The sequence below is a fragment of the Oncorhynchus clarkii genome, chromosome 4 (genome assembly GCF_045791955.1).
Source record: "Oncorhynchus clarkii lewisi isolate Uvic-CL-2024 chromosome 4, UVic_Ocla_1.0, whole genome shotgun sequence".
NCBI lineage: Eukaryota > Metazoa > Chordata > Actinopteri > Salmoniformes > Salmonidae > Oncorhynchus > Oncorhynchus clarkii.
In genome coordinates, this window is record NC_092150.1 from 22,146,175 (window position 1) to 22,163,500 (window position 17,326).

The 17,326-nt window shown below is 39.0% G+C and overlaps 1 protein-coding gene across 2 annotated transcripts; it reads left to right on the plus strand.

Annotated features, from left to right (window-relative positions):
• Positions 1 to 340: 340 nt before the first annotated feature.
• On the plus strand, positions 341 to 5,255 carry LOC139406602 (tetratricopeptide repeat protein 14-like). Of its 2 annotated transcripts, none has more exons than XM_071149367.1 (13): positions 341 to 465; positions 671 to 856; positions 993 to 1,117; positions 1,196 to 1,395; positions 1,490 to 1,574; positions 1,690 to 1,819; positions 1,914 to 2,069; positions 2,185 to 2,256; positions 2,390 to 2,509; positions 2,696 to 2,818; positions 2,924 to 3,041; positions 3,576 to 3,709; positions 3,870 to 5,255. In XM_071149367.1, exons 2-13 carry the CDS (start codon positions 723 to 725, stop codon positions 4,750 to 4,752), a joined length of 2,280 nt encoding a protein of 759 aa, XP_071005468.1. In that variant the 5' UTR covers positions 341 to 465; positions 671 to 722; the 3' UTR covers positions 4,753 to 5,255. The 2 variants fall into 2 exon arrangements, with proteins under 2 accessions (XP_071005468.1, XP_071005469.1); XM_071149368.1 differs by having other exon boundaries at positions 3,576 to 3,682.
• Positions 5,256 to 17,326: the final 12,071 nt, after the last annotated feature.

A 17,326-nucleotide genomic window follows, 5' to 3' on the forward strand; every position in this document is an offset into this window, starting at 1 on the left:
CTGATTTTACATAAAAGTGGGTTTTATGGGTATTGTGACACTTCCACTGTGGGGCTCTATACCCTCAGTTTAGGCTAACCACTGTAGAAATTATTCGATACCTGTTGTGTTACATACAGGAAAACCCAACCAAAACTATTTATAGAACATTTTGCTATGGATTAAAGAGGCTCTCAGCAAGACGATGCAACTGTCTCCTGAATGTTTTGTTTGACTGGAAGGAGGAGAAATCCAGAACTATCAACAACATTGTGTTTACAAAATATGTCTATGGCAACCCTATTAACTCAAAAAGGTTCCTAGTAGGGTTTTGTTCCTCTTGGGACCAAATAACTGTAACACATAAGATTGAAGTTCCGGACGCTCGAGAGTTAGAACGCTCCCACAGATTCTTCTGTCAGATAGCTAGCTGCTAGCTATGTCAATAATTCGCGTAAATGTTTTGTACACATCTGCAACTGCTCGGTAAGTTGCTTTTTGTCCGCAGTACAGGGCAGCAGCAACAACTAACGTTAGCTAGCTAGCGCCAGAGCCATATATTTACAGCTGGCTAGCCAGCTAGCTATGTTGCTCTCGTGACGTGAGTTGGGCTGGTTGGCCGCGCTGCATTAAAATATATTTGTTAGCTACTAGTTAGCTATTATGCTAACATATTATTCTTCTGTTACAGGATGATGTGCATACTAGCTAACCAGGCTGAATTCTGATGCCAATAACTGAAAATGGATAGAGATTTACTGAGGCAGACTTTGTCTCACCATGGACAAAGCCTGTTTACCCATCTCAAATGTGAACAAAGTGAAAATCCAGATTTCAAGGCTATTGAACCTGACTTGTCCAAAGCCAGCTATCAAAGGTAATTTAAATGGACAACACAGACAGTATTGAATCCACATTTATTTGAATCCAAATGTAGGCTAATTGAGCTCCAACACTGTCAACTGCACATTTCCAGACAGGTGTACTGATAATGTTAATACTATTATCTACAGGAAATATGGAGGGGAGGACAATGCCTTAGTGGAGCAGTTCATTGCTAGAAAAGCTGACATCCTGTTTGCGCCATCATGGAAGTCTAGTGCACTTCTGGAGGATGTGTTAGAGGAGGAAGGAGAAGGTAACGGTTACTGTGAAATTTAGAGGTAAACCAACATGTTGTCTTGAGTGTGGACTAACGACTGTATCCTTTTCCTAGAGCCCTACGCCATCATGCCCCCTCTGGAGCAGTTCATGGAGGTGTCGTTTGAGGAACGGAGAAATCTCTTGTACAGGGACATTGAGCGAGGGGACATTGTGATAGGCAGGATCAACTCCATCAGGGACTTTGGCTTCTTTGTAACTTTGATCTGCATGGGAGGTGGACTAGAGCGAGACATAGAGGATCTGGAGCTCACGGTAGGGTTTGTGGCTTCGGCCTGGTGTCGGTGTGCCCTATTGAAGAAATAAGAGTAAGTGGTAGCCTCTTTCTCTGCTTTATTTCTCTCCTCAGGCCCTGTGTCCCCTTAGAGATGTACCTTCCAATGGCAATCATGATGATCCGCTATCATACTATCAGCTTAATGATTTGATAAGAGGTGAATGCACAGTGCACACTAGCTAACTTTGTGTTGTACATGTAAACAACTTATCACAACTGCATTGTGAACATAAGTCAACAAACTGAACTATGTACCATGTGCTGTTCTCTAGCTGGAGTGAAGGACATTGACCGATACCATGAGAAGATAACCATTTCACTTCAGCCCTCCTCCCTCGGCCCAAATCTGATGAACCTAAAGCTTGGAGTTTTTAGTAGAGATGATATGCCACTTCAATACAGGTAAGACAGATGTATTCTAATTGGAAGAAAAATAGTTATGCTAGAACTTAGGCTACATCTTTGCTCATTGTATTTTTTTCATTGTTTTACCCAGTCGCAGTGTGAGGGTTGCAAACGACAACACTGAAACCTATGACAGGGTTTTAGAGGGTTCTCTTGGCTACTCCAATCCATCTAATGTGGAATATCTCCTGGGGAAGATTGGGGTCAGTGACACACAGCCTCCCTCACTCATGAGAGGGCTACAGAGGTGAGAAGACAAACTTGTTGTTTTGCTATTGTTCAGAAGACACGCTTTCCATAAATTGATATCTGTAGCTCCCTTTTATCAGCACTTGACTGTATTTTGGGACTCTCCTTTACAGCAAACATTTCCTTGAGGAGGACTTTGCCACAACTATCCGAAAGAAGCAGTCTGCGTCCTGGGCTCTTAAATGGTATGCCTGACATTGACATTTTTGGGGCATTTTGACATTTGCAGCAGCATGTCACTAAATCTCTGCTAGCTGAATGTTTACAGAATGAATGAACTGGTCCTGATCTTTCTTTGTCAATATGTCTGCGCTACAGTGTAAGGGTTGGTGTGGACCACTTCAAATCTGGCCGCCATGTCGAAGCAATGAATGAATATAACAAGGCCTTAGAGATCGACACTAACAATGTGGAAGCCCTTGTGGCACGTGGTGCACTGTGAGTAGCCATCTTATTTTATTGATAATGTGATCGATCATTAACAATCTAATAGTCAGCACTCCTAGCCTACACTCTGATAGTTATCTCTGTTGACCACAGGTTTTTGAAACGTGATGTTTAATTGTCGTATAAAATGTAGTTGTGGTCCTACAGCTAATATAAACTTGCCATTTGATTTCCCAGGTATGCTAACAAAGGGAGTTTGCTGAAGGCAATAACTGACTTTGAGCTGGCATTGGAAAGCTGCCCAACCCACAGAAATGCAAAGAAATACCTATGCCAGACCCTGGTCGAGCGAGGTGGCCAGTAAGTAGGAATGTTTATCCACTTCCTTTATTATCTTGTGTGCACTGAAGTGATTTACAAGTGACAAACCTTCCACTGAAAAAAACTGTTTTTTCATTCTGTTAGACTGGAGGAGGAAGAAAAGCTAGTCACAGCTGAAGGTCTCTATAGAAAAGCCCTGGCCTTAGACGACTCCTTCCAAGACGCCAAGGAAGCATTAAAAAAAATAGAGCTGCTTATCCAGGTGAGCTGGAACATTCCATGGCAATGCCAACTATTCCTCATATGACTGATCATTGAACATTGTGAACTATGAACATTTTGGGGGGAAAGGGCCAGTGAAAAGTTCTCTGTCGTTAGCGTGCTTGGAGTAACACACAGGGAACCTTGTAATACTGATTAAGTGTTTTGTTGTGTGCTTGTCTGATCTGGGATCCTGCCCTTTGACTCTACCCGACTGCCTTGATTGTCGCTTGTCTATTGGGGGAACAAACAACCTTACAACTGGAATGGAAATGGTTGGTACGCTGGACCTGGTCTCAATGCGGTAAATGTAAACCCTTTTTGTCCACCTGGAAAAATTAACATTTGTTCTCTGCTTGTGATTTCTGGATCATGCTATGGTAAACATGTCTGTGTATATGCCATTTTCCCCATTGTCCTTATCCATTCAAATTAATTAATGGAATGTTTTTCACATTGCTGGTTTCCTCCCTTTTATAATTTTTCATCTCTTGAAAACGGGTAAAATTTTACTGTGAAAATGACTGCTTTAAAGAAATCGCTCAAACTGAGAGAAGAGGCAGCTGCAAAGGAAGCGGAAAAGGCTAAGAATGTGGAGACAAGTGCAGAAAAATTGCGTAAGATCTTAAAAGAAGAAAAAAGGTACATCCATACCAATCCGTCAGAAAGGTAACCTGGTAAACTGTCAGCTCATCGGTTGTCTTGTAAAAACAAAATACGTACACGTAATTTAATTTGGCGAAATATTATCATTCATCATTTAAGTTCATCACAAATATAACCTATTTCATATGTAGCTACATAGTTTGTCTGCTATAACTCCCTCTAGAATGAAAAGGAAACAAAGGAGATCCTCCTCTTCATCATCGTCTTCCTCCTCTTCTGACCGATCCTCCTCGGGTCGCAGGAAGTCAAAGAAAAAGAAGCGCAAACACAGACGGTCATCTCGAGGGAAGAAACACCAGCAGGTTTCATCCAGGGACAACAGGAGTGTGGCTGATGACGAGGAGGAGTGGTACCCTGCCCCACCCAACACCTCCGCCTCCTTCCTGGATCAGAAATCTAGCGTGGTTAGGCCGTTTGAGGGGCCAGAGAGTACTGAAGAAGGCAGTCAGCCCCCCAGCAAGGGCAGGAGCCACTCGTACCGCTCTTTATCATCCGTGTCTGACGCTCCGGACAACAGCAGGTTTGAAGATGACCCTTTTGACGCCTCTCCTCAGCGAGCTGAGGTCAGCAAGGGAAAAGGTGTCCGTGGTGACAAGACCAGTGATGGAGACGTGAAGGAGAGGGAAGGCTCCAGGGGCCAGAGGAAGAGCCAGGGCCAGGAGGATCAAAGTGGCCCACAAGACGTTCCCAGCTCATTGGAGAAAGTCAAACACAGAAGAATGTCCTCCTCATCTGCCGGCTCAGAGCATTCACGCAAATCTGACCAGTACACCAACGACCTCCCATCACAGTCCCACATATCCACTTACAGGCGATCAGATAGTGGGAAGTATGGTAGCACAGAGCGAGGCGATAAGAAAGAGCAGGAGAGGGGCACTCGAAGGTCTGATGGAGGAGATTACAGGTCTTCCACTGACGCCACTCGGAATGGTAAGGGATCATCCGCAGGAGGAAGTCAGAAAAAAGAGCTGCCAACAAATCTCCTAGATCTCTTCAGCCAGATAGCCCAGTTTGAGAAGGAGAAATGTGTCAAGCCGAAAAAGTGAATTCAGTTTTTCCGAGATGCTTTTACCTTATGTCATAAAAACGATAAACGAATGCTATTCTAATGTTGGACAAAGTTGTAGTGACCAAGCTGTCATAATTTAGAATTTAGTGTTGGTGATATCAAACATTTTCCTCTAAAATGTTTATTGTTATTTCTGTGATCAATACACTGCCTTAATATTATGAGATTACATTTTCTGTGAAAGGATGTTTTTTTATGTGCCAGAAAGCAAATGAAAGACCAGTTAAGATGTCTTCTTTTGGCTTGCAGCTGGAAAAATGTATTTCCTTTGATTGAATAATTGTGTATTTTCCTCTTAGTACAATGAACTCTGTATTACCAAGTACCATCAGGAAACTCACAAATCAGATCTATTGAGATAGAAATGTGCCATTCTTTTCTATTTGCTGGTAGTAGATTGGAAGATGTCATTTAATGACTGATGACACATTTCCATGTGTGAATCTTTTTCAATAAATGGCCTACGAGCTTTGCCCAAAATGTCCAAGCTTGATTTGTTGTTTGGTTGAAGCATCAATGTGGTTATTTTGTTAGACTGCTGCGCCTCTCGGGAGCCCTAAGGCACTGCATCTCAGTGCAAGAGACTTCACTACAGTCCCTGGTTCAAATCCAGGCTATATCACATCCGGCGTGATTGGTAGTCCCATAGAGAGGCGCACAATTGGTCCAGGTTTGGCTGGGGAAGGCAGTCATTGCAAGTAAGAATTTGTTCTTAACTGACTTGCCTAGTTTAAATAAAGGTTCGAAAATAAATTGTCCAACTTAGTATCAGAAGTTTTCCAAAATACTGTTGTGTTAGCCTTGTCTGGATCTCTTACTGTTACAATTCTGGTCTCTCACTTCAGTGTTCAGACATTTATTTTATGTCCAATGGCTGCTTGGTGAACTATTTTATGTCAAATTGCATGATTTAATAACTAGACACAGCATACTTGCAAAGTGCACAACTTTAATGCAAACAGCCAAAGTGGCTTATTTACAGCTTTAATTTAAACGTCTTACTCCATCATACTGCACATCAGTTAAATATGTTTTTAGTTCATCTTGTTACAAGGGATTACTCACTAATTCACAGGCACAGCTATTTAGTCTGTCAAATGTGTCACTCTTAAATGCCCTAATATGTTTTAATAAACTGGTCCCTTTAACACTAATCATGTTATCCACTGTTTACTCTGGGGTATGTGTATTTTTTTTAAATGGTTTATCTATGCTGGGTGGACTAATCTTTTATTCCAATAGAGTGCACTCCTTTGATCAGAATAACATATTACATGTATGAAGGGTCCTGCAGTTCCCCACACCTATTTTCTCACATTACTATTTTCACCTGATGATTGTATGAAATACAGATGTAATATATCCTGGTGCCGAGCTCAACTGAAAACATGCATTTTTGAGACTTTCCACTGGAGGGCACTACAACACTAGTTCTGCATACAGTTTTTTTTTAAGTACTGTATGGCCAATTATAATGATGGTAAATATATATATATATATATATGGGCATTTTTCCTCCACAGTTAAATTACATCACGCTTAACTTCACATTCACCCTAATAGTAAATATGGATTGAGAATTATTATTTTATGAGTAGTGTCTTCTAGTTATGACAAAAATGTACATATCTCCATATCAATCAATCAGAGAATGCAATAAATGTTTTAACTTCATTAATTCACCTTTCTTTGAAAACACTGGGTTTGCCCAATTAGGGGCAAAAGACCAAGAAGTGGAAAGAAAAGAAGACTGGAATTGGGCTGTCTGTGTAAACGCAGCCTTCGAAGTCTAAGTTATAGTCAACAATAACCTTGTATGTACACTTCAAAAGCACATCCTCCCTACGTTGTCTTATAATAATAATGTTGCCTATTTAACAAAGAGATAGGGGGTAGAAATCATATTGTACCAATCATCGGGCTATGTTCAAATTAAAATGAAATTTCACCTAGTGCTCCAAGGCAAAAGCATGTCTCTAGGGGCACTTTAGATGCTGGAGATTTGCATGCATGGCAGGGAACTCTGCCTGGTTCATCTCCCTCAAACTCACAAAGGTCTTTTCATTGCATCACGTCAGCGTGAACACATTCACTGGCTCTCTGGTAATGTAGGGCCACAGTCCATGGTGGTAATGTATTGCCCCCACCACTCTCCAAACGTGCACTGATCTGCACTGCCGAGGAGCAACGGTCTTGCATCAACTGACAACTAGCAAAGGTTTTTGTTCCTTCCAGGTCATTTGATTTACTAAACATTTTTCTCTGTTTCCCTTGGGAATTAACAGGTTAAGCCTTATTGTCTGAAGGACCTTAAGGCCTTGGATGAGTCTCAGTGATGGCACTAGCCTCTGGAGGCTCTGGCGACCCTGGCTTAAGGGCAGGCCTGACTGCGTTTGATGAAACTGCAGATTTTTGCATTTGAGAATCATTCATTCCCTTTCTTTGACTCATAGATGGAAGAACCAGTGTTCCTTTTCAAAAAGGGGATGCTATTTCTATGAAGTCATTCTTTCATGGGGCAATCAGACAGTTGAGCATGCAGAGATGAGACGTTTTAAATTAGTCCGAAAAAAATGTCTTCCATTTAAGAAAAGTATTACATCGAATTCTTAGAGCATGACAATATGGTGGTTTGAAAATGAAAAGTAAATGGAAGTGGTGCCCTTAAGTTCTTGGATAATTAGAAATGTACAACTTTTTTCATCCCCAGCATATCAACCTCGGGCAGGTGTTCAATCAAACCCGCACTGCAACAGGCCTACCACTGCATAGGTCTTTAACTATGTATCCAAAGGAAATGTACTGCTTGTACCACCCAAGGCTAACTTGAGTTGATTTTTATTTCTAATAGAAAAATATTTAAATGGAATTCTTGTAAAAGCACTCTGAACCTGCCCTCATTCCAACACGTATTATTTCCCTGACAAGTTGTTTTCCTCACAGCACAGCTACAAGCATTCCAGGTTTCCTTTTAGATTGGTATCTTTCAACCATTGAGGTTTTGCTATTGTCTCCTGCAAAAGCAGGGGACAGGTTGTACAGCAAAAGGAAATATGAATCCAGCGACAAATACATTCTGTTACACACATAGAAGAAGTCTGCAAATTCCTTTATGTGTGTGAACTTAAAACGATTTAGGTTAATTTAGTGAAAACAGGGTCACAGCTCCTACAACAGCATATAAATACAGAGATGAGGGGAGCATTTTCAGGAGAGCAGAATTTCAGAGAGAAATGCTGACTGTGTTAGCTACGGCCTGGCCTTGGCTAAATCCAGTGGAGATAGGAAGACTTTCTAATTTGCTTTCCCCCTATTTTAATAATAGCTGTGTGCATAAGTAATTTATGAAAGGCCAACCAGACACTGGGCAACGGAAAATTAAACTCATTTTATCTGAAAGCAGGTGGATTTCTATTTATCATTAACATGCATAGAATTTGCACAATGTTATTTCTGCTACTGATGGAACGTAACCAAATAATGTATGAGGGGTTTTTGCTTATGCTCGAGTGAAATTCATAGATAAAGTACTAGCCTTTTGCAATTTTCTGCAAGCGGAAACTAATTCTGGGAAGCTTCTTATTACAGCAGAGATTCATTTGGTTTGCATTAAAGGCAGACATAAGTGACATTAGGATTTCTCACAGATTTCATGAGATGCGTTGCTTTCTGTTAAATCATTAGGCCTGCCCCTTCCCCTACTTAAGAAGCCCCTTTCTCACATATACATAAAACAATTTATATTCTTGTCCAATGGTATAGCTTGAATATTTCTGTTACCCTGATGTGGACCATATTAAAAGATAAAACTGAGGAAAAACCGACCCAAGTAATAAGTCATGTTACATATATTTCATTTGAACACATTTCAGTGGTTGGATAAATGATAACTGTACTAAGTTGTTTTGATTTATGTACTATAAACACAATTGATGCTTCACAATACCAGAGTAATATTACTGTTGTTCCTACTTAAACTCTTATTATGACTGCTTGCACTGAAAATGTTGCTCTATACTCATTATAAAGCAAAGTGCAAGCATAACTCAGTCACTCTACCATCCAACCACTTCTGGGTTTTCGCTACACTGGTGAAGTTACAGAAGATCATATGACGTGATCTCCTATTCACACCAGTCATTATTCTGATAGTAAACCATGATGCATACTGTACCTAACCCATAAAGATGCTCACATGCATTGTTTGGTAATGTGTTTGACTGTCTGATCCTTGATACAGTACTTAAGATACCATTGTTGTGTAAGTATGTTTTTTTCTGTCTGGGCACCTCCAGTATAGATTCTGGGGTTCAAAGAGATGTTTGTCCCAGCAAATGGAATGCTAATCCCAATATGATACTTATGTGTCAACAAAGGAATCCTAAAAAGCTGGTAACCCTTTCAAAGAATAGCTTGGTATTTTATGATAGTATAATGTATTAATTTCCTCCTGTCCAAAGTTGCCTTGGGAGATGTACTGTAAGTTAAATATATTTCTAAACTTGAATACTTTCCCGGTATGCAGCCATACAGTAGTAGTAGTAGTTAACACTGCTCAAATGATACCTCCAATGTAAAATGCTAACATAAAGGTATAAAAGAGGAACTTGCTCAGTTGTTACAGTTGATTCATTAATTTCACCATTCACTATGTGAAGAAAATATTATTAGAACATTTATGGGGAGATTTTTGATCCAAACCATTTTGCGTCAATGTTTCACTTGTGATTGTGAAACACTTTTGTTAAATTGAAGAAAAAGCATTAATATAGAATGTATTTTGAACCCCGGTCCTAAGTAGATTCTAAACATTTATTATGACATGTTATCATAATATTCTGTGCAACATATTGCAAACTTCTGGTGGCCAGTTTTAAACATGTTGTTGAAGATCATAGTTAATTCTGCTGATTTATGGTAATGCAGCAGCCATATCACCCACTGCATCAGAAATACTAACAAGCTTAGTATAAGCTTTGGCTGAAATGTTATGAGGTTTGAATTTCTGGAACGGCTACGGACTGTGTAGAAAAATCTCACTTCAGCAGAAATAGAACGATTCCTGTGCTTAAAAATTAGTGCTACTGCATATATTTTTTGCAAGGAAAGGAGGTCTGGTCTTGTGAAAACGCATTGCATGTAGAAATTTGGGAGAGAGAGCATTTTTCTGAGGAGTAATCAGTTGAGAACTTACTAAATATGCAATACTAGGTTTAAAGTATACTGTAAGTAAAAGTTAAAGCTGAGATCAATATTGACTCATTTCTGATTGCAAGATATGAAACTTTACAAATGTATACATGTGAAGTTGATGTATACATTGAACTTTCAGTCTCACTACAAATCAGGCGTATCTGACATATAAGCATGTTATGCTTACAAGCCTCATTTATCTATGGTGCATTACAGGCAGGGGGATATGCGCTTCTCTTGAACATAATACATCCGGTTTGTGTCTCTGGGTTGCTCTGGGGTCTTACATTAATCTGACCATCCTTTCCCCCAGTGGCATATTCTTCATTTAGAAGAGCAGGCCAAGGTGCAACATGTAAGACCACAGTGAGAGAAGGTCTGACTTAGACATACAGTAAAGGTATAGCACCTTCATTATAGTACAGCCACAGTACTGTCTTTGGTACAGCCTTTATTTTATAAAAGTGTCATTTTTAATAGGAGAGAGAGTGGAAGTAGTGGAAAACAAACTGATAACCCAGCTCCAAAGTCAGCTGACTACAAACCAGTGCTGCCACTACAATCTCTTCTCTCAATAATAAATCGGCAGGTTTTTATAAAATAACAACAAAAGCCCAGCAGCTGTAACCATTCTGTCTTGGGTTCCCTTTTCACCCATTTCACCCATCAAACCACTTCCGCCCCTCGCCTTGAAGAAGAATTTGGTCCCTCACAGATTTGGGACTTGTTTCAGGTAACACGACAAATCGATTTATGTAAACTCTGTCAGTCAGTGTTATCAAAATTATACATTTGGAGCTGTTAGCATGGCCTACAAAAGAAGAGAACAAAGTTGAGGACATTCTCATCTCATTACAGGAGCAGAAATAGTGGAATTAGCATGAATCTAATTACAGGCCACACTATCTAATGTAAAAACATGCCTGTTTTTTTTTTCATTTTCATTCATTTAGACTAGTAATTAGTTTTGGCCCCAAAAATGCCACCCTTTAATCATCAAAAGGCAGATGTGATTTGCAGTCCAATATAATCTTGCTTTAATGAAGAACTAATGGATGCATTGCAAATTACTTTTTTGCTGTTGAACAGGGAGAAAAATCTATTTCCTGCTTTTGAAAAGATCAAGAGTATCTTTGATAATGGCCCAGGCAGTTCTCCAGCATCATGCCAACAAGCTCTTTTACTCGACTGAAATTCAATAGAAAGGAGGCCACAATTAGCAACAAAGCAGCAAAAATGCATCACTACAGCAGAATTTCTCTCCATGGCTGATGGCTCAACCCTCGAGCTACCAACTCCTTGTTAGAGACAGGGCTAAAGTGTCAGTGTGGAACAATGAACCATGATAAATTACCCTCCCCCAAAAAAGATGTACTACTAATTTTCAATTATACTCATAATGCATCACAGATTGGAGGAACATTGGGCATGCATTGAGGACAAACAGTAATAGATTTGAATCGCGCTATGGTTTTTCTTTAGCAAGCTATGATTTTACAGTGTGGTTTCAAGCAAAGTAGCATGCAGCTATGTAAACCACTTAAAAGACAGCACTGTTTCAAACAACCATTACTGTAAAGAGGATATTTTACAAAATATTAAGACCAAATAAGAGTGATTCAAAGCATAAGGGATGTGAAAACTGTGAAGGGTCAGACATGATGAACACGTGTATCTCTATGTGCATGTATTTTACTAAAATGTGAGAGAGGTTGAAGCCTAATGGAAGTTGGCTTAACTCTGGAGACAGCCCTGCTGTATATCTGATTACTGGGCCAGTAATTTTCTTTCTTAAATAAGGAAAAAATTGGATAGGATGAATGAAATTTGGCTGTCATATTGCAATGATGGTACCACGGGAGATTATGTATTTCATAATCATTCATCATTTCCACTAGTGTTGGGGCTTAGCATAATGGAATTCGTAAACTGGTTTAAATCTGAAAGTGAGGACAGACTATCAGCTGGGCCCTAAATGCTTATATGGTAATTGCTCTTGAGCCCAGTGAAATATTTTTTACAAGCATTTGATTTGTTGATTAGATTTTTTTTCTTACAGGGACATGTGTACACCAACATACTGTAAATACTAAAATATGACAACAGTCATAACTGATGTCTTTAATAGCTATTTTGTTGAAAACAATTGCAGTTCTTTATACTGTGATGTTTTTTTTCACTACATTTTCTTGTGGAAACAGTGAGAGGAAATTAGTTTGTTTTCACAAATAGGATATCTTTGAGAAATATTCATTTAATATGAATTTATTGTTTACAAATTCTGCCCAAATTACTTAAACAGCAAATATCAAATCAAGTCTTTGTGTATCAGGCTCATTCCATGAAAAGAGTGCCTTTTGATATTTTAAAGAGCAACTGAAGGAAATATACAACTTCTCTGGTAGAAAATGGCCTATGAGGTAATGTTAATAAAAAAGCATTTATTCTAGTTTAAAAATGTACTACAAAGTGTAAATAGGATAATTTTGGTTATAAAGCCAGTCTCGTTCAAAACGGATATTTGAGAGATAATTAGGAAAAGATGGTACTGTATGTAATGGAATGGAGGGTACTGTAACAGTTTTCCTTGGGCTGGGGTCATTTACATCTTTCCCACAACCAGCAGCACCCAAGTAATTATCAATTCGGAGTGCAACCAGCACCCGATCTTAATGCCCATGGTCAATTTGGTTTGACATACAATTTCCCTATGGGGGTAGTTAGTGACCACCAGTAAATTACACAATGTACATAAAATTCAATAGCTCCAAATTTAAATCACTTAAAAACCTCAAACCAACAATAAAATGTAGAAATGAATATACAAATATTGAAAGCATTTGAGACTACTAAAATATGTGCAACATGATTTATTGACGGTCCCTAACTAGCCCCACAGATAGGCTATCCAAAGTCAAACCAACTGTCACGGTTGCACACCAGCCGGCTGAAGCTAATTGGCGAAATAAGGTTGCTAGCTAGTCTAAGCTACTACCAGACACAAGACCTGTTTAGACTGTTAAAAGTTATCTAGAAGGGTAAGTAACTGTAAATGTGTACTGCTTTGGCAGAGTGAACGTACAAACGCTCAAGGTTGCCATGTCTGCGATTTTCTTTCAAATTGGGCGACTTTGAAAGCGATGTTGCTGGTAAAAATGTGTTAGTCGCGGGTTTTTTGGCTACTTCTAAATTGCACTGCAGCCGCCATTGCATTTCGCTTAATTTTAAAAACTTAATTTCACTGTGACCTGCTACTGCTGACTATCAAGCAGTGAGGCAGGCTGTTGCTGGGTGGGTGAGTGGGGGGAGGGCCAGAGAGGTGTGTGTGTGTTGAGTACAGTCATTGGTGTTGAGAGAGTGCTGAAGCAGGCAGTCATGACAAGTGATGTGAGAACAACAAACAAATTAACTAGCACTAGCTAGCTACATCATTCTCCTTCACAATTCTTGTTTTAATTTTTTAATGAAATAAAAGACGCAAAAAAGCAAACGATTGGGACTTTTTTATTCTTATTCTCTAGTTGAAAAAAATACTATTTTAGAACAATGTGTTATCCATGTTTGCTTTTGATTTAGAGGGGCGTGGTAGCGTCTAACAATTGGATTTCATTCTTTCAAGGGCACCGCTTGGTGACGCAAACAACGCATTCTTTATAAAAAAAAAAGGTCCACCGATGACGGATATTCCCTCCGAGCTGTGTTAACCATTTCACAATAATGTTTTCTAAAAATAAAAACATGTCTTAACCATTTCACTATCAATCACTTCTATAGTTCATATTAAATCATTTGGTTTGATGAAACAATATAACAAAGGGAGAAATGTAGAGTACAATTTTTTAAATTTATTAACAGGTGTATTTAGATTATCATTATGGAGACACCTATTGGATAAATGTAGCAACTCCTCTCTTGCTGCAAAAAACTTAGGTCTAGTTTTTAGGCCTTGTGGGTGGACCTTGTTTGGTTAATGGACGGGACACATCTTTCCTAGACCTGGCAAGCCTGCAAACACTTCCCACCTTCGAATACAACACACAAGAGACACCCACGTCAAAACACCCAAATCTAGTTCTCAGTCACATTTCCTAATGAGAAGAAATGAAACCGAGGCTAAATCAGGAAGTTCAGCCCCCCTTTAAATATAAATTGTGCACCAATATTGCATGTTAAAAGCCTGTTATTTAGAACACATGGAAAGTTTTTTTTTTTAAACTTTTTTTTATATGAATAAAGACTTGCTAAAGTGCCTCTGTGCACCCTCTGTGACTTTAACCTGATTAACCACAACATTTTAAAGTTTTGTAAAGCCCTAGTTATTTCAAAAGATTATTTATTTAATGTGATTAGGCATTCATCTAATCATATGAAATGTATGTCCCTCATTTTAAGGTCAATCCTGTTACGTGAACTGAACTCTCATTTTAATATGGTGAAACTATTCCTTATTTTTTTATTATTCTAAAGAAACATTGAACATCTTCTAGTCAAATCAAAGCAGGTGAGCTGGTTCTACTTTTTGACAATTTTCTGTTTTTTTGTAGTGGAAAACTGAGTGAGTAAAGCATAGCAAACACGTCAACCCTGTTACCCATAGACAACAGGCTAGAAATGTTTTGTGAAACCTGCATTCAATTGCCCCTCCCTGTTGGACACAACAAACTTCCATTCCCCCTGTCACAAGGGGATTTATGGCTGATTTAAGATGAAATCGTCAACCCTGTTACTTTATTTGGAACTTATTATAGTCATTTTTGAGATGGGAAAACATGTTTTTATTAAGTTGAACGTGCTCTTTATGACAGAATGTAGAAAATCTGTGAAATAAATGTATTTTTGGACGAAGTTACACTACCCCAAAGGTACTCGTTTGGTGGAATCACTTAATATTTTCTCCTGAACAGATTTTCTCAAAAATATAGTATGTGTTCACCTGTATTATTGCTTTCTGAAAAAGTCTGTACAATTAGGACTGGTATTTGAAAAGCTTTGATGTCAGCCACTAGATGTCACAAAAGAGATGTAAAAAACATTGCATGGGATCAGATTGAAACAATGATGCGCAGTGCATTCGGAAAATATTCAGACTTTTTCCACATTTTGTTATAGCCTTATTCTAAAATGGATTAGACATTTTTGTTCACTCATCAATCTACACACTATCCCATAATGATGAAGCAAAACCAGGTTTAGACATTTTTGCAGATGTAAAAAAAAAACAACTGAAATATCACATTTACATAAGTATTCACACCCTTTACTCAGTACTTTGTTTAAAGCACGTTTGGCAGCAATTACATCCTCAAGTCTTCTTGGGTATGACGCTACAAGCTTGGCACACCTGTATTTGAGGAGTTTCTCCCATTCTTTTCTGAAGATCCTCTCAAGCTCTTTCAGGTTGGATGAACAGTTTTTAGGTCTCCAGAGATGTTTGATCAGGTTCAAGTCCAGACTCTGGCTGGGCCACTCAAGGATATTCAAAGACTTGTCCCTAAGCCACTCCTGCTTTGTCTTGGCTGTGTGATAAGGGTCGTTGTCCTGTTGGAAGGTGAACCTTCGCCCCAGTCTGAGGTCCTGAGCGCTCTTGAGCAGGTTTTCATCTAGGATCTTTCTGTACTTTGATCCATTCATATTACCCTCGATCCTGACTAGTCTGCCAGTCCCTGCCACTGAAAAACAGTGTGTGGGGGATCCCCTCTGAAGGTGATACATTCACCTCTGAAGGTGAACCAGTTGCTTTTTGTTGTTGTGCTCTATCCTCAAACAATAGCACTGTATTTTTTTCACTGTAATAGCTACTGTAAATTGGATAGTGCAGTTAGATTAACAAGAATTTAAGCTTTCTGCCCGTATAAGATGTCTATGTCCTGGAAGGGGGACCCATCCCATAGAGGTTTTAAGGACATCGTTTTCAAATATATGTTTAGCTCACATCATATAATGTAAAAGTATGCCTTAATGTGTCTGTAAGAATAGAATAAAAGCAGCAAAAATAAATTTAAACATTTAAGAAATGCATTTATATAGCTTCCAAAATATTGTTTTTCATTGGTGGGGGAGTGCCAAGATGGAGGTGCGGTGGCTTCAAAACAGCAGCCCCTTTATGTCATCTAGTGTATATATAAATCATTAGATTTAAACCATTGCATGGGATCGATCACATTCCATCAACTCCACACTGGGAAACACGCACTATGAAAATAACATTGTTTATGCACTGGGGGACAACACTTTAATTCAAATAAAAATGTGTTTTGATTTGTTTCCTCCAGTTAACATTCCGTGAAAATGTGACGCCTAGGGATGGGTTGAGTAGCTACCGGAGGTGTCATCGAATCCAATAAGTTGCTTTAGCATTAGCTAGCCTAGCATGATATCTGCAGTATCCTGATCACGACAGCCTGCAGTTCAGACCTTACTGGAAAAATGGAATTACAGTGACCGTAAGGTCTGAATCTTTAGGCTAGGTTGTCATGATACCACTATCTAGTATTGTGGCAAGAAACCAAAACATGAAGCAGCCCTCGCTCTGTCACCTATAGTCACATTTGTTTATTTTTCCAAGCTATATCACAAAATATTTTAAATACAGAAGGTTTTTAAAGGAGAATAGAGTTGAGTTTTTCTTTTTTTACCATGGAAGATTGAGTATAGTGGTATCCTGATACTGGTATCATCTCAAAGACAACCCTATCAGGTTGTCTGAACTGTACTAGAATGTCCTTCATTATGGCCCAGGAACAACATTCTGCAGTGTGTTTGATTCAGTTGCAGCTTCATTACAACATTTACACCTGAATAGGGTTACCACGATGAGTGACACAAAAACACGTTCCTTTTGAATCACAAGCTTTTAATTGCTTATGTCCCTGTCAATATATTGAGTACAACTGTTAGAAGACCATTTCAGTGTGGTCATCATCTTGATCCTCTGATAGCAATGCTGATGATGAACCTCCTAATTTCTAAAATGCATCATACAGTGGGGCAAAAAAGTATTTAGTCAGCCACCAATTGTGCAAGTTCTCCCACTTAAAAAGATGAGAGAGGCCTGTCATTTTCATCATAGGTACACTTCAACTATGACAGAAAATGAGAAAAAAAATATCCAGAAAATCACATTGTAGGATTTTTTATGAATTTAGTTGCAAATTATGGTGGAAAATACGTATTTGGTCAATAACAAAAGTTTATCTCAATACTTTGTTATATACCCTTTGTTGGCAATGACAGAGGTCAAACGTTTTCTGTAAGTCTTCACAAGGTTTTCACACGCTGTTGCTGGTATTTTGGCCCATTCCTCCATGCAGATCTCCTCTAGAACAGTGATGTTTTGGGGCTGTTGCTGGGCAACACAT